Source organism: Eublepharis macularius, chromosome 1 (assembly GCF_028583425.1).
Source record: "Eublepharis macularius isolate TG4126 chromosome 1, MPM_Emac_v1.0, whole genome shotgun sequence".
Taxonomy (NCBI): domain Eukaryota; kingdom Metazoa; phylum Chordata; class Lepidosauria; order Squamata; family Eublepharidae; genus Eublepharis; species Eublepharis macularius.
The window spans coordinates 111,706,448-111,729,865 of record NC_072790.1 but is presented as its reverse complement, the minus strand read 5'-3'; the positions used below and the strand labels follow the sequence as shown (position 1 = coordinate 111,729,865).

At 41.1% G+C, this 23,418-nt stretch overlaps 1 protein-coding gene across 1 annotated transcript; it reads left to right on the top strand.

The window, feature by feature from the left end:
- The first annotated feature begins 2,360 nt into the window (after positions 1 to 2,360).
- THEMIS (thymocyte selection associated) lies at positions 2,361 to 22,097 on the top strand. Its single transcript, XM_054971794.1, has 4 exons — positions 2,361 to 2,451; positions 16,398 to 16,559; positions 17,899 to 18,357; positions 20,974 to 22,097. Exons 1-4 carry the CDS (start codon positions 2,361 to 2,363, stop codon positions 22,095 to 22,097), a joined length of 1,836 nt encoding a protein of 611 aa, XP_054827769.1.
- The last annotated feature ends 1,321 nt before the right edge of the window (positions 22,098 to 23,418 follow it).

Below are 23,418 nucleotides of genomic sequence, written 5' to 3'. Positions count from 1 at the left end.
CGTGGAAGCCTGCCTCATATGGGCCCAAGCTGCTGCTAGCAGCCGGGCGCCTGCCGGGGAAACCTCCAGCGAGCCTGGCTAGGCGCTCCCTGGTCAGTTCCCGCCTGGAGCCTCCCACGGGCCAGTCGCCGAGCTTGCCCTCGCTACCGGGCAGCCTGCTATCCAGCCCCAGCTATGCCCAGCCGGCATCCATGTTCTCAGGCAGCCAGAAGACCCAGGGAAGAAGACTGCTTTGGGAAGCCATTTCGGCGAAGCGGGCACACCACGTCCGCAGCGAGAGTACCTCGCCCCGCTCTGCATATCTTAGGAGCCGCCCAGGAGAAGGAACTAAGTGCCGACCATCCCAAGCACTTAGAGAATGCATCTCAAAGAAACCTCCGCATTCCAGAGCTGATGACATCAGGACAAGCCCTGTCCGCTGGAACATCCTTTCAGCCCACTTGGATTTCCCCCTCCCTCTTTTGTCCCCTGAGGTGTCACTTATCATGATCTGATTACCAAAGTGGCCCATCCAAGCCATTCAGTAACCCATTAGAACCTTTGTTTTAAACTGTGAGAACCACCAAGTACAGCACCAGCCCCAGGGTACGTTTTGGGGTATTTAAGCTGGTCTCTCAGACCACACGGTGCTCAGGCCATCCTATCCAGAACCCCTTGCTGTCCGTCTGTGGTCCCAGTGCTGGCATTGGGCCACCTCGCTGTTGTGTCTCTGCTTCGCTCCAGGATTGTGAGTATTTCCCTTACCATCGTTGGGAACCTGCTAATGCGAAAGTCTCTGTATTTCCTACTCTGTATTTCTTCGATCTTGTATGTTCTCTTGTATGCTTGTGCAAGTTTAGGCTTACGCCACATTGTTATCAAATACACGTGTTTGGAACCTATTTGTAGTCTGCCTCTTTCTCACTAGAGTGTCTGGAATCGGGACCTCCGTAAACATAGGTTAAGATCCACGCTAATTTTAAGTTACAGACTGCTAAAGCTAATTTCCCCCTTTAATAAGAGCAGTTCTGGTAACAATATGGAGATGCCAAGAACAAAAGGCACTTCAGGATCTCCTGGTAATCCCACAATCAAGATAATCGCTTCCACCCATCAAGTAATGGACAATCATAAAATGCAGATCACTTTTCATCCGCTCTTCCCCTCTGCCCTTTCTTCCCTCTGGAAGTGTCACCATGGACCATCATAAAACCAATCACCCCACATCCTCTTTTCCTCCTGTCCCTTTATTTATTCTTGAGGTGTCACAAACACAAATATATTAAGACTCTAATGTACCCAGTCCGGATCTCCTTTATCCCACCTGAGTGGCACATTATCTCCTTTTGTTAAATTTCCTGAGAACCATTTGACAGGGCATAAGCCCACCCTAGGTGTAGCCCAAGGGCTGAAATTGGCTATATAAGGGAGCTGCTCAGACCACTCCCCGACCTACCCACATCTCTCCCTCTGTCTCACTCCTACTATGCTTAACCTAGTGTAGTGCTGGCCAGTGGCCACTACACTAAGCACCCTCGCCGCTAGAATCGCTGTTTCTCAATGGATAAGTCAGTGTCGCCCAAACAACAACCTTCCTGCTAATGCAACAGTCTCATTTCCCACCTTTTATTTCCTAGTCTTGTAATGAATATGTGTGTGTCTCTTGTACTCTGTATACTCAAGATTATTAAGTAAAAGCCTTAATTCATTGAAATATTAGTCTCCTCTCTCTTATTGGGCGAAATCCAGGATTACTGATCTTGGTATACACTGGTCTTGATCCCTTAATACTAGCCTACTGCTTATTAATTCCCCATCTTTAAGGCAGTTTGGCTAACATTAGCAGTTTTATCTGCCCCCCCCCTTCTTCCTTTCTACATTATCTAAAACAACAGCTGCAAAACCTGAGCCAGTTGATGTTCATCATTTCAAAGACCCTTGTAGCTTATTTTAAGAGAAAGGAAAAGGCAGCACTTTCAGACTCTCAAAAGCTTAAGACAAGATCTTTTTGTGTGAATTTGTTTGGCTTCAAACCACACCCTAGTTAACAAAGTCTCTCCTCCTCCTCTATGTACTGGAACAACCTAAAATGTGCTGAATTTCCTGTAGCTCAAACTGACACAAGCTCAGAGTAGTATGGACGCAGGTGTCGGTGTAGCTTTCTTACATTTTTATGCCTGGCTCCTACCTTGCATCCCACCAACGCAAAGGAAAGACAGTGGAAGTGACCTGTGTGAAAAGGCTAAAGGTTTTTCCCCCCTCTTTTGATTGAAATGTTCTTTCAGATTTCACATGTTTTTTTTCCAGTGTAGAAGGTAATAGAGAGAATCTTATGAGGTGTTTTTGTTTCAACTTTCTGCCTCCCTACTACACTGCAGATCATGGCCTCTAGTCTGCAGAATTTCATCCATTCCTTGGATCCACAATCCCTCCCTAGGATTCTGCAAATCCAGTCTGGTTATTATGATGAAGGTGAGTTTTACAATAATGTCACTATGTGTAAAAGAACTGGAGCATCAGATTTCTGTCTGGGAAGAAGTGTTGTGTAGAGCTGGATGGGGTGAGCATACTAGCATGTCATTATTAGCTAAATGTCTGCATGGGAGAAGGTGATGGTGAGCAGAAAACGCACATATAATTGCTGTTTGGAATGACAAGGGAACTTCTATAGGCAAGTGGTTGTTAGGAACAGGAATAATGCAGAGCATATTTTTGGCACAGTGTTCCATCAATATTAAATATTAAGTCTTAAAATGTTTTTGTCCTACAATCAAAGCAAAATGCACACAGAAGCAGAATTCTGCATATTCATCCACACAGTTTTGGGGAAACCAGGGCATATAAAGCTATACACATACAGCATCTAGAGAGCTGAATGCAGACTTCTGAAACATTGTAGTAGCTCTTGGGCTTCTTTTAGAGGAATTGCAATACGATATTTCAAAATTTGACTGATGGACTTTAATAATTGGATTATAGTTTCCAAATAGAAACTACGATATTGGACTGACATCAAAGCTGAATGTCTTTAAAGTGTGACGAAAAATCAGTGCTTCGTTTAAGTGATAAATAAATCAAATGTTGTTATTGATGTTGTTGTTGTTAGAGTTTTCAGTACCAGCAAAATGGAGAACCCTTGGCTTTGGCAAATAGGCCCATCTCCTGTACAAAAGCAGCAACTGATGGGGCAAGGAAGATCTTATATATAGTGTTTTTAATGTGGGCAGAGGAGGGATGGGGAAGCCAAGAACAAGTTAGGAGGCTTTGTCACTTCCATAAAGAACATAAGCACATAAGCCTCAATATCAGCAGCAGCATACGCAATATCCTGTGTATCAACTCTTTGGGGATTTCTGATTCTGATTCTTCTCTGCCTGCTAAACTTAGGAGTAAGTGTGCAGGTGTCATTGAATTACTGTCACTGCCTTCATTTTAGTCCAGGCACACAACTCTTTCTGCTCACTATGGAAGTTAAGCAAGACGGGGATAACTTGGTTATTGAGAGAAGTTAACAGATGTGCAACAAACGCTAGTCATTGTGTTTTGATCAAGCTGCAGAACAGTTTGAGCACCTGCAAAAGCAGAGAAAAGATTAGTTAACTGAACTAAGATTAGTTATCTAATATGTAATATCACACATTAAATTATTTTTAATTGTTATTGTGATAATTGTATATAAATATACAAAAAGGAGGAAACAAGAAGAATCATAAACAGCAAAAACAGTAGGGGAATGATAACGTCACAATAAACAGCATGACTGAATATTTTGTAGGTACTTTTAGAATTTTTTTTCTGATATTTTTGTTGGGTTTAATTTTATTCTGATATCTTATAAAAGGTGGGAGGGAATGTGGCATGATATAACCTGATCTTGTTAGATCTTGGAAGCTAAGCAAGATCAGTACTTGAATGGGTGACCACCAAGGAAGACACTGCAGAGGAAGGAATGGCAAACCACCTCCACATCTCACTTGCCTTGAAAGTCCCTTGCTGGGGTCGCCATAAGTCAGTTGTGACTTGATGGCATTTTATACACACACACACACACACATCTTATAAAAGGTGGCCAATTAAAAATAAAATATACTGGAATTCAAAAGAATATATGCGATTCACAGCTTGGTTAAAATATATGACCAGGCATGTGTAGTTTCCCTATTGCTGCTGTGGCTGCCAGTTTAGCACAGTGACATGGTGCTTCCATATGTCAGTTTCCCCCATAGTTTTCCTTCTTCAGTCCCCCCAGCAGTGGCAATCCCCCCCCCCTGCACCACCAGGACTTTCCCCATTTTTTAAAAAAATAGTATGAGTACCAGATCCTGTTAATTCCCAGGTTTTTTAAAAAATAAGTATCTAGCCTCTTTTGTTGCAGAAATAAACATTCCCCTTTTATCTCTGCAAGTGAAATGTGCTAGAGAATGACTTTACAAAAAATAAAAGTTGAGAATTAAGAGAACTTGTTATACACATTGTTATAGGTCACTATAATGATAATCAGTTACCAATTTTTAAAAGCCCTGCTAAGGAAGTGGGAAGAAATAGCCCCGGCAGGGACAGGGACATGGAAAATAGCTGCCATGTAAGGCAAGATCAGAAAAATCTAAATTTTCCTGCCCACTTGGCATCCATTCCTGTTTTGCTACTACCTCTACCAAAACTTTGCAGTAAAGCAGGTTTTGGGAAAGATTGGGGGAAACCCCAGAAACGTACCATGATACTGTTGGGAAACAGAGGAAAGAAGGAGCAGGTTGTAAGGATTTCATCTGCACTGGCTTCAGATTTGTTTCTGGGCCTAATTCAAGATGCTGGTATTGACCTTTAAGCACTATACCTTGGAACCAGCATATTTTAATGACCACCTTCTCCCACCAGTTTACTCTGGTCATCTTTGGGGGCCTTGCTTTATGTGGCAACCTGAGAAAGGGACTTCTCAGTCATGGCACCAAAACTTTGGAATTCCCTCTCCAGAGAGATTCATCTGTTCCCCTCCATTGTTGTCTTCCTCCAGTGGGTGAAAACTTTTTTTTGTCTGGCATGCCCCCAATAACTGTTACTGGCCTTCCTCCCTGATCTTTGTGTTGTGTGTTTTTGTGGCCATTAGGGGTATGTGATTTGGGATTCCGATTCAGAACCTCCCCCGGAATCAGGCCCAAATTGGAAAGATTTGGGATTCCCAAACTGGGCCCAGCATTGCTGGCCTGATTCAGAAAAATACTGAATCAAAGCTTTCCAAAGCGATTTGTATCACTTCAGGAAGCTTCTGGCAAAGCAGCAGCTGCTGCTCCCGCAGCACTTTTCTAGCTGTTTGCATTGCAAACAGCAAGAAAACTGCTGCTTGCTTTCAAACTTCCCACTCCACTGCTTTTCTTCCTCAATGGGGGCAAAAAAGTGGTGGAGTGGAAAGTTTGAAAGTGACAGGAGAAGGGGTGCTGTCAGTTTCAAACACCCCATGCCCTGCTTCACCCGGTGCACATTGGGTTAAGCCGGGCACAGGGCATTTGAAAGCACCCCTTCTCCAGCTGCTGGCGAGCAACAGGAGAAGGGGTGCTGTCAGTTGCAAACACCCCACACTCAGCTTCACTCAATACATATCGGGTGAAGCCAGGTGCGGGGCATTTGAAAGTGCCCTTGTCTTCTGCTGCTAGTGCAACAGAAGAAGGGGCACTGTCAGTTGCAAATGCCCTGCGCCTGGCTTCACCTGATGCACATTGGGTGAAGCTGGTGTGGAGTGTTTGAAAGCCTCTCGTCTCCTGCTGCACGCAAGCAGCACGAGAAGGGTGGCTTTGAGCTTTGGTGTGTTCCAAATCTTTCACGGGTAAACCTGAAGCGGGAAACTTGAATATTTTTCTGGTGCACACCCCTAGTGGTCATATTTATTGAATTGTTTTAATATTATTTTAAATGTTTTAAATTTAAATTATTTTAAAATGCTGTTTTACATTGTTTATTAATGTTTTAATATTCACTGCCTTGGGGACCCTGTTATGGGTGGAACGGCAGCATACAAATGTTTAAGCAAGCAAATGAACACCTGTTTCCCAATAGCATTAAACCCAGGACAAATAGCCTGTGCCAAATTGTCTGTGTAGAATGTGGTTGCCAGCCCAGCTCTGGCATCTGCTGGGAGCTTTATGGAACACTGAGAGCCAGTTTGGTGTAGTGATAAGAGCAGCACGACTCTAATCTGGAAAAACGGGTTTGATTCCCCCCTCTTTCTCTTGGAACTAGCTGGGCGACCTTGGGTTAGTCACAGCTCTCCAGAGCTCTCTCAGCCCCACCCACTTCACAGGGTGATTGTTGTGGGGATAATAATAACTGCAAACTGCTCTGAGTGGGCATTAAGTTGTCCTGAAGGACAGTATATAAATTGAATGTTGTTGTTGTTGTTGTTGTTGTTGTTGTTGTTGTTGTTGTTGTTGTTGTTGTTGTTGTTAACAAGGAAATACGAATGAGCATTGCACAGATGGCACAACATCACTTCTTCTGGAGCAAACCCAGAAGTTATATCATGTCAGTCTCACTGTCCAGAATTTGAGGGGCATCCAAGAGCCTTGCACAGATGTAATGATGTCACTTTCAGTGTTGCACCAGAAGTGGGTACCCTGCTGCTCTTCAAAGCTTCTGCAAGGGACCAGGGCTGTGGGGTGGGAGATCCTCCACCAGAGTGGGAGATCTGGCAGCTCTAGATTAGAAGGGCAATATTTCTATATGCCATTTGGATTTGATCTTAGCCTATTATTTTGCCATATTTTCAGTGCAATCCTAAGAACAGTTTCCTGGGAGTAAGCCCTATTGTACAAACCTAAGTAGGATTCTTGCTAACCTAGCATATTGGTGTTTCTAACATGGGCTTCCTGTAGGGCTATCACCAGAAAGGGTGAGAAAATACTTTGTGAAAGAGGTCAGCCCTGTTATCTTTCATGAGGCTTTTCATTTATTTCAGTGTGGTTTTGTGGTCATTTTACACAAGGCATTCAGAACAATTTTACATTCAACAACAAAGAAAATGTATTTAAATACAACCAGGTGAGATGAGTACCTTAGGTTAGTGCTCTAGTTGTACCACCTGTTCTTTTACAGGTTCATTTGAAAAGATCTGGGGTTCTCTCTTCTAACTGTTGGGTGGACAGGATGGAAACGGTGGTGAAGTGTATAGGGCTGGCTGTGGCAGCTGCAGCTATTGCTACCACTGCCCAGATGACCAAAAAAACCTAAGCCAGCACTGCAATACAAGAGAAGTATTGATGAATGACCACGCCTAGCCAACAAACTTATGGTTCATTTCCCTAGACTTGGGCTATAATCCTGAGTATACTTACTAGGAAATAAGCCCCACTGAGCTCAGTAGGACTTACTTCTGTGTAAATATTTTTACAATGGCATTGTTAGCTTCATTATATGTGTGTTGAAAATGGGATGAGGAATCTATTAAAAATGAAAGTGCTTGTTTGCACTATCTTAGGTCATCTGCACTGCTCAGAAAGGAACTAACCACCGTAGAAAATAATCTTTTAAAAAATATTAGAAAAAAGAAAGTTAAAACAAGATTCATCCAGAATAGAAATTTTTAAAAATGTTAATTATAGTGAGAGATCTACACATAAGAATCCATAAAAGGTTTCAAATATCTAAAAATATGTCCATCCGCAGTTGTTGTTTATATGCCATATGTATGGATATTGATAGAGTTGTGAGATCCTCAATCCATTGAACTATGGGAGGTGGACATTTGTCATTCTAATGCTGTAACATAAGCCTTTAAAGTACAGTAAGAGCACAAAGGGTCCATTTGTGTTGATCATTCATTAGGTTTCAGGATAAAGCAGATAGTTTAAAAGTACACAAACATCCTCAAAATCAATTGATATTTTAATACAAAATTAATATGAATAATTACTTCCTCCCTCAAAATCAAATAACTGGACCTATCCCAAGCATATGCTAAAAAGACATATACTTAAATATATGCTTGTTGTGGGGGACAGAGATGAGAGGGAACAAGAAAATGAGGGAGAAATGATGTTTCGAGATAACTGCACCTCACTTACTGGATAATTATTAAAGAATCAGGAAATTTTGAGATTGACTAATAATAATGCATATGATATTCTTGAAATTTGAAAAAATTGTTCTATAGGATTGAGGCCTGTTAATAAATGTAGAGAAAATTTTACATGTTTCAAGAAAATCCTATCAATTATTATTATTGTTATGTTCAAAATTATTACCCAGTAGCTACTTACATGGAAATTTAGTAGTTGCATTGCTCCACCCAATAGGATACATTCCACAATCTACATCAGAACTTGGGTCAAAACCTTTTGAGTTGTGGTGCTACAGAATCAACTACCCTCTGAGTCTGACCTTGAGGGCCACGTGCAGACAATAAAAACATTTTTCATGAACTTGCTTTTAAAATGAAAATGATGATCTGAATGTATTTTTCTCAGGCCAGACGCTTCACAGGTATGTGCAGATTTGGAATGTGTTAGGATGAACAGAGAGCTTGGGAATCTGAAAATGTTGCAATCAAAAGGGAAGTCCTTGGGTTACTAAGGCTGAGAGACACTGAACTAGAGAGAAGATTGGTTCCAACACCTGGGTTACAGTAATCAATCTCACCTTTGATTGGAAAGGGCTGCAACCGAGAGAGCAAATTACTTCATTATTGATTAAAAACTAGATAAAAATCAGCTGAAAGGGAGTGGGAAGGGACCTAGACAAATGTTTGGCGCTTGTAGAAACAAAAAGATTGTGTCACAAAATACCTGAACTTCTGACATACAGAGTGGTGGGTCAGTTTCTTTCCATATGGTACCAAGTCCAGTAGCACCTTTAAGACTAGCCAACTTTATTGAGGCATAAGCTTTTGAGATGCATCTGATGAAGAGAGCTGTGGTTCTTGAAAGCTTATGCCTCAATAAAGTTGGTTAGTCTTAAAGGTGCTACTGGGTTTTTTACTTTTTTTGCAACTACAGACTAACACAGCTAACTGATCTGGATCTATTTCCATATGATGAGATCATCTGAGTTGTAAAATAGACTGAACAAGCACAAGGAATCACAGGGGGGGGGATATCGTTACCCCTCCTGCAAATCCTTTGCCCCACTCTATCTTAGGGTTACCTGGAGGAAATGGCTGCTTTGGAGGGTGGACTTTATGGCATTATACCCTACAGGGGTCCTTCCCTTCCCAAAATCCACCATTCCCAGGCTCCACCCACAATTTCTAGGAATTTCCCAGAGTTGGCAACCCCACACTATCTTGCTCTCCCTCCCACTCATAGCCCTGATTTCCACATTTCTTCCCCATTTACACCACTTTCCTTTCACCTCTTCCTCCACTCTAGCTGCACTCCTATCCTCCTTGTCTTTCTTGCCTGCCAATACCCCTGCTCATATCCAGTTTGTGAAGTATGGCTATTTTTGATTATCTAGGCATCCACAGTTGCCCAAGTCACCCACAATGGCTACCTATCATCATCATCATCATCATCATCACCATTATCTAGGTATCCACAGTTGCCTAGGCAACTCAAGATGTCTGCCAAAATTTCAAAATTTTTCTTTTATAGCCTCCTTTAAAAAAAACTAAGATTTTTTCCCCATGAAACTGGAGGCTCCCTCAGATTTTCAGAAGTACCTTCCCTGTCTGTTCCTGGTTCTATTGTTTGGATATTTTGGTCAGGTTCAGAATGAGATATATAGGTAGTAGTTAATTTTAATAGCTTAATTAACTATGTTAACCACTTTAGATCTCCTTGGTGCCACTATATGAATTTGAATTCCTAGGCTTTAGCTATTTATTCACAGCAAGCAATCAGCACACATTCTGGTGATGTAAAACCTAGGAGACTGTGGGGAGGGGGGTGGCTCTAAAAACTCACACAAATCTATTCCTTCTCCCAGCGTTGACTAACACTATTCCTAGAAAATAGAGAGGGCGTATTAGTCAGATGAATGTGAGAAAGGCTCATTACCTCTGGTGTGCTCTTGTGGGTTTCCACTGTCTCTGGACTCCAGTTTGAGAAATGCTGTCTAGTTGTTACTTGGTAATTCATGTACATTCTATGGGTTAAGCAAATTACACATTTTGCTCGCACCAGCAAGATTTAGGAAATTCCGCTCAGCATGTTTATTTATTTAAAATATTTTTATAGCTCCCTTTTTACTTCTACAAAGTACGCTTTCTCTCCTTATATTATTATTTTAGACTGGAAAAAACCTAGATTGTTAGCCTGACTTGCCTGAGTCAAAACCAATTAGACTGAGTTTACCAGATGTGTTGCTAATTAGGACTAAGAGGACTTAATAATGACATTTTGCTAGTGTGTATTATTTTGCACTGAAAAAATAAAACTTCTGGACCAAGAAAGGCTGAATTTCCTGTCCATTATGCTGCATTTCTATCATTTTAAAAAATACAGTACGTTTCTACTAGTTAAAATCTTTGATACCTAAGATTGCCAAGCTGCTGCATTTTAAAACAAATCTTTATGACTACAAAAACTTGAAACTGGCTTAAACAAAAGAGAGAGAACTGAGATTCTGAGATGCATTTTCAGAGGAGTGCAGCATACACTCAGCTCTGCCTGCCACTGGTGTAGTTTCTTTCAGCAATATACCATTAAGAGTCTCTCTGCACCAGACATCTTACACGAGGACAGTCAAGTGAAGGGAGACGCAATGTTAACAGGGAAGCGTAGTTTAAAAAGACAGAGTCAGCAGAGATCTCACCTCAGAGGGTTTGTTAATTTCATCTTTACCTCCCCAAAGGCTCTGTTAATTTCACCTCTCCTTCAGGGAGGTGAAGATGAAATTAACAAACCCTGTGAGGAGTGATCTCTGCCTCTCTGTCTTTGTAAACTACTATCCTGTAGAGATATTTTTTTTAAACTACGTATAAGATGTCTCACGTAGAGAAAAGTTTCTGTGGTTTCAAATTAAGTTGCACAAGCTTTTTTCATCTTCCTCTTTATTAAGCCTGAGTGCTAGTGAATCAGCAATTAACAACAACATTCAATTTATATATTGTCCTTCAGGACAACTTAATGCCCACTCAGAGCAATTTACAAAGTGTGTTATTATTATCCTCACAACAATCACCGTGTGAGGCGGTTGAGGCTGAGAGACCCCTGGAAGAGCTGCGACTGACCTAAGGTCACCTAGCTGGCTTCAAGTGGAGGAGTGGGGAATCAAACCCGGTTCTTCAGATTAGAGTCCTGCCACTCTTAACCACTACACCAAACTGTCTAGAAATATACCTGCATTTAAATAAAATTTGATGCAAATGAGGCTCTTAGGATCAGGTGGCAGGACAACTTAACATCACAATTAATTTCAGCGTCTGGTTATAGTTTTCACATGTGTCTGACCATCTATTTACTAGTTCAGAGCGCCACAATAATGCCATCCCTCTTGATAACACAGAACATATCTGAGTTGGAAGGTGGTGGAAAGAAGAGGGTGAATTAAAGCCAGTTAATGACGACTCTGAAATGTAAGGCACATAATGGCTTTGTATTAAGGAACTTTTCCCTGTGAGATGATACAGCCTGCATCAAAGCTCAGTCTCTGCATGTAAAGTTCAAACCTGCAAGGTAAATGAGAGAGATCAGATAGTGTCATTAACCCATTGGGGAAGGAATAAATCAGGAACAGAAGTAATTTTTAAAGGATTCACCTAGAACAGAAATAAATGGCTTGAAGCTCTTGATATTTTAAGTTTTACATTTGTAAGCGGAAAGATGCATCTATATACAGGACTTTCCTAATGATTGGTTGACATTTGCAAAACTTGGGTGCTATGAATCAGGCTGCATTAACTACAGGAAATGTACAGCTTGTGGGTCTGTTCCGTAACAGAGCTCCCTCTGGCATTCAATAGAACAGGAAGCCAAATCCAAGGGACTTGGATTGTTGAATCCTGACTTTCTTGGAAGCTGCCCCCACTGTCTATGGCTGATCTGAGATGTTTACCACAATCAACACAATGAAATACAAGGAGAAAAATTTCTATGGGGCGGGGAGTGGGGGGTAAGGAATATCTTCAGGGCTGATGAAAAAGCAAGATTTGTGCCACAGATTTTCATAAATTCAAAAGTACAGCTGGTGTAATGTAGTGGTTAGAACACTGGCTTGAAATGGCAGATAACTAGGTTCAAATCACCACTCTGTCATAACAGTCACAGGAGACACTGGACTAGTTTAACTCACACTTACTCAGCCTAACCTTCCTTTCAGTATTGTTTTGAGGATAAAATGGAGGAAGGAAAACTATGCGATACTATTACTAGCCACTGTAGCATAGTGGTTAAATGGTTGAGCTGTGAATCAGCACTCTGCTGATTTGAATCCCTCTACTTCCATGAGCTCAGCAGGTAGCCCTGGGTATGCCACTCCTCTCAGCCCCAACTCCCAGGTCCGGCATGTCCATGGAGGTGGTTCCAGCAGCCACCTCGAGAGCTGAACTCTGAAGGAGGTGCCTTGCCGGCTGAGAGCCAAGCTACAAGTGACGCCTGACACAGATTGGACACTTGTCAGCTTCCTTCCAGTTTTGATGGGAAATGTAGGCATCCTGGTTTTGCAGCTGTAATGGAGAGCCAAGCTGTAAAACCAGGATGCCTACATTTCCCGTCAAAACTGGAGGGAAGCTGACAGGTGTCCAACCTGTGTAAAGCATCACTTGTAGCTTGGCTCTGAGGCTCCCGGCGAGCTGGGCACCCAGGCAGCATGACAGCGAGCAGGGAAGCAAGCGGGGAAGCAGGCCACTTCCCCTGCCCCTTCACAGCTGCTGCCTGCTTCAGGTGAGGGGGATGCTCCTGCGCGATGATGTCACAAGTGATGTCATTGTGCAGGGCTGAAGCGCACGTGCGCTTTGTGTGTGTGCACAGGGCAAGAGTTGCCACCTCCTGCCCCCGAAGCCCCATGACCACGCTACACCGCTACCCCTCCCAGTCACCAAGAATACTGAAAGCAGGCTGGAAAAGCTGGAAAAGGTATAATTTGAGATATATTTAAAATTCATCATTTTTAAGCCTACAATATCAAGTTGGTTAGCGGGGGGGGGGGGTGCAATTAGGTATCCCTCAGGTGCCAGAAACCCTGCTACCGGCCCTGCCAGCTCTCCAGCTGTATTGTGAGAGTAATAGTAACACTGACCTTGTTCACCACTCTGAGTAGGCACTAATCTGTCTAGAAGAGCAGTATGTCAGCACACTGTTGTTATTATTATTATGTGTGAGATCTTGAGCTCTTTAAAAGAAGGGAGAGATAAAATATGGATGAAAGAAAAGGGAAGGGTAGCATAGGAGTACCTACCTCTGGGGTTCATGAAGCCCACGATGTATAGTTGGCATGAGCTTTTGGGAAAGGTTCTGGGGGGGGTGTGTGTGTGAGGTGAGATGAGTACTTTTGAGCCGTACACCTGCCACCTGTTGCTGTTAGGGGAGCACCAGTGTGGCAAAGCTACTGATGCTGGCAGCAGTTCAGAGTACAGTGATGGGAGCCTCGTTAGAATGATAAAATCTGAGTCCAATAGTACCTTAAGGACCAGACCTGGATCTTGCCCTTCTATTGCAGACCAACACAGCTACCCACTTGAAACTATCTTCATCAGCACTGGTGAGGCTTCAGCAGGATATAACAATGCAGTCTTGTACAATCAAAAACCTTCTGTGCTCTTCCTCCTCTTGTGGGGAGAGTAGACTATAAATTTAACAAATACATAAAATTATAGCATGTTAGCAAGTGGTACTACACAATTTTTTTTAAAAACCCTCTCAAACGTGAAGAAATTTTTACAGCCTAAGAATTGTGTAGTCTTTGTTGCTGAAGTTTTATGTGACTGGAATTAATGAAATTGCATGAATAATCAGGCACAGGAGAATATCATTCTAGTAGAACCCTTAGCCACTATCCAGCATGGGGGCATGTTTAAACCTAATTAATTAGGTATGCTAAAGTGTGCCTAACTTGGTTGGCTTGAACCTATACATTGGTGGCTAATTCAAGTTTTTTGTGTCTGTATAGCTGTAGAATTGCTTAGAGTGTTTCCTCTCTCTGTGAGTATCTTCACTTTTTTAAAAGAAAGTTCTTCAAAACTCTCATCAAGGTAAAACCAGCATTAAATTTGCCATCTACTTATTATAACTCCTACACAACCCCCCATGACCTCTCTACTGAACCTGCCTTTATAGGGCTTCTTCCAACCTCCCCCTCCCTTCCCCCCAGGCTCTGTCCTATTCTTGATGCCCTCCAGCTGGGTATGCCCTCAGGTGTTCCCTCTCTTGTCCCAGGGTCTCCCTGCTCACCTATCCTTTCTTGCAGGGTAGGGCTAGGTGTAGTCCAGCTGGGGATAGCCTCAGGTATTCCTCCTCTCATTCCTCTCATAGATTGTTTCTTCTAATACACACACTGCATCTATCATTTACAGTGTTCTCTTTAAGGTAAAATAAAATCTTAAATCACATTTTAAAAATCATAGGACAGTCTCCACGCTCCGTATTTAACATTTTAGAAGAATCAGGAAAATACTGTTGCACCAATTGTTTGCTACTTTGATGTGATCACAGACATGGCTAATGTGAATTTATAAAACTAGGGAAGAACTTAAAAAGGGTTTTAAATGGAGTTTTATTGAACAAAGTCACAGTCTCAAAAAGATAGTTTCAAAGGCATCTAGTTCTTTAATTCCAGCCTTCAGGGATATTGTTTGATCTAGTAAATACTCATGTTTCCTCCAGATGAGTTTGCAACATCTTTCTTTTGCTGAAAGGAAGAATCTGTCCTTCTGCTTAATTGTGTTTATGTCTTTGATGGATTTCATGCTTCCTTTGTGGAAAAAAACAGAGAATTTGCCTAACAACAAAGAATAATGTCTTTTTTGTATGCAAATATTATGTAATATATGTGAATTTTCAGTGCACAGCATAACTATTTTCAGCAAGGTGCCTCTGACTCAAATATGTACTATGGGAACCTGGCCTTTAAAAGAGAAAATATTGAGTGCAGAACTGCATTATATTGTATGTTGTATACTTTCTTCTTGCGTGAAATCAACATCCTAAACTGAAGCAAATGCTTTGTGGTAAAATTATGTTGCTTGTGTACCCTTCCTCTGCAAATATCAATGATACAGCTGTTTTCTAAGACCAATACTTAATTTTGAGAATTTATTATTGCTTTATTGTATTGTATTGTGCTTGATTTTAGTGCTGTCTGACCACAGTAAAATGTGCACTGTTCATGTGGACATGAGTTAGATCCAATGTCCATCTTCTGTTGGTCCAAAGGTCACTTATTACCTCTTCCCACTGCAGATTCCCATATAACACTACAAGCTTTTAACCCTCAGGATTAGTAAAAGTCAAGGCTGCTTTCACACATCATCGGATAATACACTTTCCATGCACTACTCTGCTTCTGATATTTTGGATATAACCCTTTGTTTGATTGAAGATTGCATGATATAAAATAGCAAATAGATACTCCCACAGCTGTTACAGGATATAAAAACAACCATAAGTAATGAAGAGTTCAATCACACAGAAATGGAACAGTCAGTGCTTTATACAAAACATGTAAATCACGTTAAAAACCCTTCAGTAGAGTCAATGAGCAATAAGTGCTATATTAGGAAATTCCGGTCAGGGGTAGTAAGATCAGTACAAACATTTATTTTACATGACAGATAAACTAAAACCTACCATTTTCCAAAACAACCAATTCTAAATATGTTACAATTTTCTTCTGCACATTTTCAAAGCATAATGTCAAGATGCTTCAACAGGCACTAATTGAAGAGTAAATGGGGTAGGAAAGAATTACTCACATTCAGGGAAAGAGACCTGAATGTGAGTTTTTGAACAAAAGACATCCCAGTCCTTCTGTTTGACTTCCAAGGAAGGTGAGCAGGATAGCAGGAAAACAAAGACCAAACCTCTAGTCTCCTAATACATTGTTTTAATATAATGTTTTAACATAAAGGGATGCAGAAAATGGAGGCAACTAAGGCTGTACTTACTGACAGGAAAGGGTTTGTTCTTCTAACCACCATCCAAAGAAGCCATTCTTACAAAAGATTAGTTGCTGACAAGTATTGCACCATAAACATTTTTGTTTTCTACCTACTACTAGTCCAGTGCCTTCCTATATGTTCAAAATATTGTTTCTAAACTGACACTTGCCTTAATATTGAGATTAATGAAAAAAAGCAAATGGGGCAGTAGTCCAGGCATTTGGAGAAAATGGGTTCTTCAGAGAGAGAGAGAGAGAGAGAGAGAGAGAGAGAGAGAGAGAGAGAGAGAGAGAATGCTCTATTAAGAATAACCTCTATTAAGAATAACAAAGGATAATTTTAAACTACCACTTTGAATCTGCAAGACAACTTTCTTAACATTTGTTTTCTCCTTCAGGTTCAATTTATGAGAAGTTTGGCCATGAAAGCTGTTTGTCAACAGGAGATGTGATTAAAATTGTTGAACTGAAAGTTAAAAAACTCATTGTGAGGAAAAGTGAATTTGAAGATGAGAACCTGTGTTCTCCTACTGCTGTTGAGCTACCTCTAAATTTTCCAGGTACTGTGTATTTCCTGCTTAAATCAGCTACCTAAGAAGAACTTAAAAAAAAAAAGGAGGGGTGGATACTAAAGATTATTTGAAGTGTTCATTTAGTATGTAACATTCTACCTTGTGTGAGATATGCACTAATTGACTAGAATTTTTTTCCCTACAACATCCTAAGGCATAACAAGTCTATCTTACAAATATTTTATGCAACCCTTTTCCCTCAATCAGTGAGCACTACAAGTGCAGAGCGTCCAGTTTTGGTTTCCGTTTGAAAAAAAAGAGAACTGGACTTAGGGTATTTTAAAAATATTTTTCCATCTTGGTCACAATTGTTTATTTAGACTGGCAGCAACTCTCCAGGATCTTTGCAGAGAGAGGTCTTTCATGTCACCTACTACTACCTTTATCTGAATATGTAAGGGATTATCAATTTTAATATGATATTAAGCATATATTTGCCTGATATGTTTCTTTGAAATTGTTACCAGGCCCAAGCTCATAACTAGAGATGGGCACAAACAGCAATAAGACCTTTAAAAAGCCATGAACAGCCCAATCAGCTGTTCGCGAACAAGCTGTTCATGGGGCCCCATTCTAAACTAACAGGTGGTCATTGCAAGTCTAGTTCATTGCTGTTCGTCAAGCCAGACAGTCTGGCACCTGCAATCAATTCTCTTGGCAACCGGAGGCAGGGACTGCCTGAACTCTGTCTGAACTCCTGCTGTTGCCCTGGAAACCCCAATCTAAGCCCAACTTAGCTTGATAGGCAGGTCTTACTTCAAGTGTGGAGCTCCAAATTTGTTACAAGGGAGCAAAGAGCAAGGTGGAGGGGGGCTCCCAGCTCTGGTTTTGTAGAGAGTGAGGGAGAGACAGTTGCTGTTGGCATTTTGAGAGACAGACAGGGAGAGTACATTGGAGCTTGAATTTTCTTTGTGAGTAGTGGGATAGGAATCTACCTCTTCAAGTTCCAGGGCTGCTGCCAGGCTCTGGGGCCAAGCTATTATTTATTATTGGTACATTTCCTGGTGTGTGCTCAGGTAGGGTTTCTTGGAGTGGTGCGGTAGGGATCTTAATGGCAAGAGGAGAGCTTGCTGGCCCCCACGAACAATGAACAACGAACATGTTCATGAACAGGTCATGTTCGTCAATGTTCGTTGTTCATTGTTCATGGATGGCAACGAACAACGAACACCATGTTCATTTTTTCCCCTGTTTGTGCCATGTCTACTCGTAACTTCAGTTACATGATAAATCAAATTAATAATAAATGAATAATTATAGTTTATACGCTGTTCAATATTTGCATAATTAGAAAATATCTGTCCTGAATCAAACGTTTCCCTTGAAGGACTTTGCAGGATAGTTGCTGATAAAATTCCCTACGTTAACGTTGAAGAAATTGTGAAAAAGGTTTGGATTGGGCCAACACAACTACAACATCCTTGCTTCTACTGTTCCGTGGATCTAGAAGTAGAAAATCTCAGCATCAAACAGGGTGAGAAGATCATTTTCAGTTCTGTGGAAGACAACAATGGGACATTGACTGTCAGTTGTAGAATAAAGAGGAATGACCAATTTCATGCCTTTCTTCTGCCAATGTCACAAAAAGGTGACTTCTATGAATCAGAAGATAACCAGATTTATTCCCTGAAAGAGATTGCTGAATGGAAAATCCCAAAGAGCAGATGCAGACATGTCATATTTACTAATATTTGCAATATTCAGAATCATACTGATGAGTTTCCTTTGGATTTTGATGGCTGTGTTGTTCTAGCACCAATATATGAAGTACAAGCAATGATGAAATGTAAGTAAATATCAGTGTCAAATAACTGTGCCTAATTAGTAATCCATTCAAAATGGATGCAAACATGTTAGTGTGCCTGCTGCAAATAATACTTGGACAGAGCAGTTATGAGAAAAGTATCCCATATCCGTTTTTGTATTTATTTATTTTACTTCATTCTTATCCCACCTTTCTCCCAAATGTGAGGTAGGTTAGGCTGAGAATGTGTGACAGGTTTGTGAAAATAAAATAGAGGAAAGGAGAACAATGGCCATTTCCACACATCCTTAAAGGGATGGCCCGCTCACTGAACGCTGGTGGCTTCTCCCCTTCACTCTAGACATCCATTTTTTCAGCAGCTTTTCTGGGAACACACTTTCCCATGGTCCCCAAAATGGAGCCAAAAAAACGAAAGCCAAACAGCCTGCAACCATTTTGAAAATGGAGATGTCTGGAGTGAAAGGGAAAAGCCACCAGCATTTGGTGAGTGGGCTGCCCCTTTAAGACTGTATGGAAACAGCCACTGTAAGCAGATTTGGGTTCCCATTAGGGTGAAAGGTAGGATATAAATGAACTATAACAAACTGGAAACATTTTTTTATGTACAACTTACTCTTACTGTGACTATTATTTTTGCCTCATCTTCTGCAAAGCTTGAGAGAATTTACAAAATGGAAGCCTATTTCTCACAAAGTATAGATCAGCTGGTAAATGCTCTGTGCATTTTTATTTTACTTATACTTGTATTTATTTGATTACATTTATATTCCACATTTATTTCATCATGGAATTCACGGTAGCATACACAGGATTTCCCTTGTCCAAGCACCTACCAGAGCCAGGTCTCTGTACCTTGGGCATGGGTGCTATGTTGTATGCCCATGTTCAACATGTGAAATAGGGAGAAGAGAATTGTTAGCACTGTCCCCGCTCCTCACTTCTGTGTGCTTATTGAAAATCTGGAAATCAGAAATCAGTTCCCCTGGAGAAAATGGCTGCTTTGGAAGGTGGACTCTATGCCATTAAACCCTGATGAGTTCCCTTCCCTCCCCAAAACCTGCTCTCACAGGCTCCATCCCCAAATCTCCAGCGATTTCCAAACTCAGATCTGACACCCTAACAAGGAAGCAGTGATTCAAATTAACAATTTCTTCTTATTCTGCCCCTGCTATGTAGAATGTTCACAGCAATGCACATTTCCTAATCATTAACTGTACCTGCCCTTAGGATAGGATTGCCAGGTTCCCCTGTCCTCCCAGTGGGAGGTGGGGGACCTGGCACCGACCTGCTTAGTTGTCTTTTGTATGCAAGCACTCTGGGGCAGACTGGCCATCTAACCTATAGGGAAATTTCCCAGTGGTCCACTCACTGCCCTGGAGGGCTGCTGGTAGCCAGGAGCAAGGATAACCAACTTTGCCAGAGCTTCAGGGGCCATTTGGCTTAGACCTTTCCTTGGCAATGGTAACTGGTTTCAGTTCATCAATTGTCTTTCATCATACTGCTGCAAGGGGAGCATTAATACCCATTGATTGTACTGCTGTGTTGAGTAAGCTCAGTGGTGGCTAGCAGTGCAGGAGAGGCCATTCAGCTTGGCTTATTCCAGGGCAACTTTCGCTTCACAGGTTGCTCCTGCTTTCATGACTTACTTAGTGTATTCTTCTCTCAAGAGACATTGCAAGAAATAATACTGTTTTCCGGCAGTGAGAAGCAATTCGGATTATTACTGCCTGGATCTTTTACCCTTCAGCCCTTTTGCTTTCTGCAGTTCTTCTGTAGTGAGTAGTTTGGGAATTTAAACCTGACAGATAGATCAAGGTGGGTAGCCATGTTAGTCTATCTGTAGCAGTAGAAAAGAGTAAGAGTCCAGTAGCACCCCCCCCCCCCAAAATTGAGGTAGAATATGTGCTTTTGTGAGTCACAACTCACTTCTTCAGATATCTACTAAACCTGACTGAGCCATTTTAGCAAGATGGTCAGGAAAGCTCCCACCCGCCTGGCTTTCAGCAAACTATGCAAAACTGAATTATTCAGGAGGGCTTTTTTACACAAGTAATGGGTGTGTGCTAGGCTTGCCATTCCCCCGCCCAGGGTGGGGGATCCCCTGCTTCCACCTTCCCAACCTTCCCCACTTACCTGGCCAGTGGGGGTGAGCACCCCCCTGGAGCACCCACTTGGTGGTGCAGTGCACCCCCGGGCAGCGCAGTGCACTCCTGTGCCCCACAGCGCCGTGCTCCAGTGCCCCACAGTGAGCCTGTTTTGGGCTGAATCAGGCCCCAAACAGGTGATTCAGCTCTTTGGAGAGCATGGGAGTGCTCCCAGGCTGCCCTTTGACCCATGTGATGACATCACTTCCCGGAAGTGACATCATCACACCAGCTGGGAGCACGTGCATGTGAGAAGAAGAAAAGGGGAAGGAGAGGAAGTAAGAGCCAGTGTCCCAATCTTCCGCCAGCAGAGTGACAGTAACATTATTAACAGTAATATAATTTTTTCAGTGGAAAATAGTTTGAGTGGTTCTTCATTTGATGACCAGTAATAATAATATAGTAAATACAGAAACCATTTATATTTTAAGTCCTTCATAATTTTAGCACTGTCCTCTATATTATTAACTGAATTTCCCCCCTTCTTTTTCAGTTCAAAAAGAAATTGTTTGCTTCCTTTCTGATTTAGACGTTGAAGTCAAGGATGTAACAGATTGTTACAATATGAACACTTTTCTTCAGCCACTGTCAACAGAAGATATATTAGAAAGAACAAGCAATGATTTTCCTATTGTTGTTGCAATAATTGAAGGGCCTGGTGGAAACAGGCAACCATATAATTTGTTGTGTCCTGGTAGAGAAATAATCATTTACAAAAAGCATCAGGCAGTAAGAATCTTAGCTTCAGAGATAAAGAGTGATTTCCTTAAAAGACATTTTTTAATTCCTACCAGCTACAAAGGGAAGTTCAAAAGAAAACCCCGGGAATTTCCAACTGCCTATGACCTAGAAGTAGCACGGAGTAAAAAGGAGCAAATTCATGTTATAGCTACCAAAGCTTTTGAGTCTCCTCATAAAGAACAGTGTTCTGTTTCTATTGGAGACCAGTTTTTAGTTCCACAGCTAAGTGAAATTGATCAAAAAAGGAAGCAAGTGGAGAATACTCTGGCCTGTGAACAAATTCTGTTGCAAAATAAAACATCCAAGAAAGTGCTTCTTCCAGTGTGCATGGAAGGGGGCTTTGTTGAAATTGTCCATGATAAGAGACAGTATGAACTTTTGGAGATTTGCAAAGATTTCTGCATGCCATGCAACGTCAAAGTCTCCATAAGAGATCTTTCTATCCAAGAGGATGTTTTGGCTGGTATACAATGCCTGCAGCTTGAAGAAGAAATCACAGATTCTTATTTGTTAATCAGTAATTTCAATAAACCCACAGAAATTTGGGAAGTTCCTGTGCATCGTTTAAATGTGTCTGTCCAGTTTCTCAGAAAAGATGCTGAAAATATTGTGCTTTCCCCAGTGTATAACATTGTGGAAGAGATTACAGAAGAACAGTACTGCATGATGAGAAGATATGAAAATCAAGCCAAAAACCCACCACCCAGACCTCCTAAAGCTCATATAACAGAAGAACCGAAGACATCTTTTTTCACTAGACCAGCTCAAAATTCTTCAGGTACCCCAAGACTTGTAAAGGTTGGAAGAACTTCAGACTCAGACTCAGACGGGTCTCCGAAGTATAAAGAAGAGGTTCTTCCCAGCCCTGCAACATGAGGTGTTTTCAAATGGAAATGCTAGGGACTAAACTTGGTATTTCTTCATAAAACTCAGAAAGGGGCATGAGTGACAGAGAAGGGGTGGGGGACAGGAAAGGCAAGAAAGACTAGGAGAATGGGGTGTCCCGTCCCCACAAGTTCTGTTTGCATCCTCTCTTGTAATAGAAAATAATGGGAAACATCTTGAAGTGTTATGGAGTATGGTAATGCAAAATGGAAAATACATTTTTAACACATGGGTAAATAATTTTAAGAATAAATGCAAGTACTTTTTCAGTGAGTTGGAAATGGAATTCCAGATTCAAATGGTAGTAATATTGAATATATTGTATGGTATTATAATGGGCAATTCAATCCACAAATGTTTTTTAAAGCAAAAAAGTGGAGGGGGGAACATAAATGATCTTTACTGGTTTTGTTCTTAATTTTTGCATTTTGTGTAGGTATTTTTTAAATGAAAGCTCTGGAATTCATGACTCAAACAAATTTCAGACAAGAAGATAATATTAAAACTAAAGTTCTGAGGTATCCTGAAATTAGAAGAAAATCACTTCAGTAAATATCTGTGGCTATAGATTATTGAAAATTTAAATGACAGCAATTAGTTATTGAAGTTTTTTAAAAAAATTGAACAGTGGCTAGGAATAAATGATCTTTGGTTTAGAAAGAGTTGGTAATGTTGCATGTTGTTTGCTTACACCATGCCTGCTTACTACAGTATAAGTATAACCATGATGTCTGTAGGGCCCAGATATGGTGGATCATTCACTTATACAACTCTCCTCTTACTTTCTGTGGTGGTAAGGGAAGATGTATTATGCAATTCTTTTGAACATGTAGATGAATTCTGAGAGTTCTTTACAGGAGAACTAAAACTGGTCAAATTGCTCTATGCCATGAATGATGGAGAATTAGCGGGGTTAATTGTGAGAATGCAAGGATTGGTAAAGAATGCAGAACAATAATAAAAATCAGTCTTTTATATTCAAATGAAACTTGTATTGACCTCCTTCTGAGGTTTTCATGCAAGCTTTCAACAAGGATAAATCAAAACCATAGCAGGAGTGCTATGTTTTCCCTAAGTGTTAATGAAGCAATTAAAGTTTGCTTTGACACAACAAGAACATTCCCTGACAGTGATATTATTTTGGAATTGAACATGTTTACCAGCAGTAAAGCTCAGAGCTCCATAGTTTCACTTCCTAATTATCTAGTTATTTTTAACGTGTATTCTAAGGAATATGAAAGTCTAAGGAAAGCTTTCAAATCATGCTTCAGTTTCATTAGCAATAATTTGTTTACACATTTTCTCTAAAATA

Excerpts from the sequence above, each read along its gene's own strand:
- THEMIS (XM_054971794.1), top strand. The coding sequence starts at position 2,361 with ATGGCCTCTAGTCTGCAGAATTTCATCCATTCCTTGGATCCACAATCC. Across the intron at positions 2,452-16,397 it reads GTCTGGTTATTATGATGAAG|GTTCAATTTATGAGAAGTTT; the intron begins GTGAGTTTTACA and ends TTTCTCCTTCAG. Across the intron at positions 18,358-20,973 it reads AGTACAAGCAATGATGAAAT|TTCAAAAAGAAATTGTTTGC; the intron begins GTAAGTAAATAT and ends CTTCTTTTTCAG.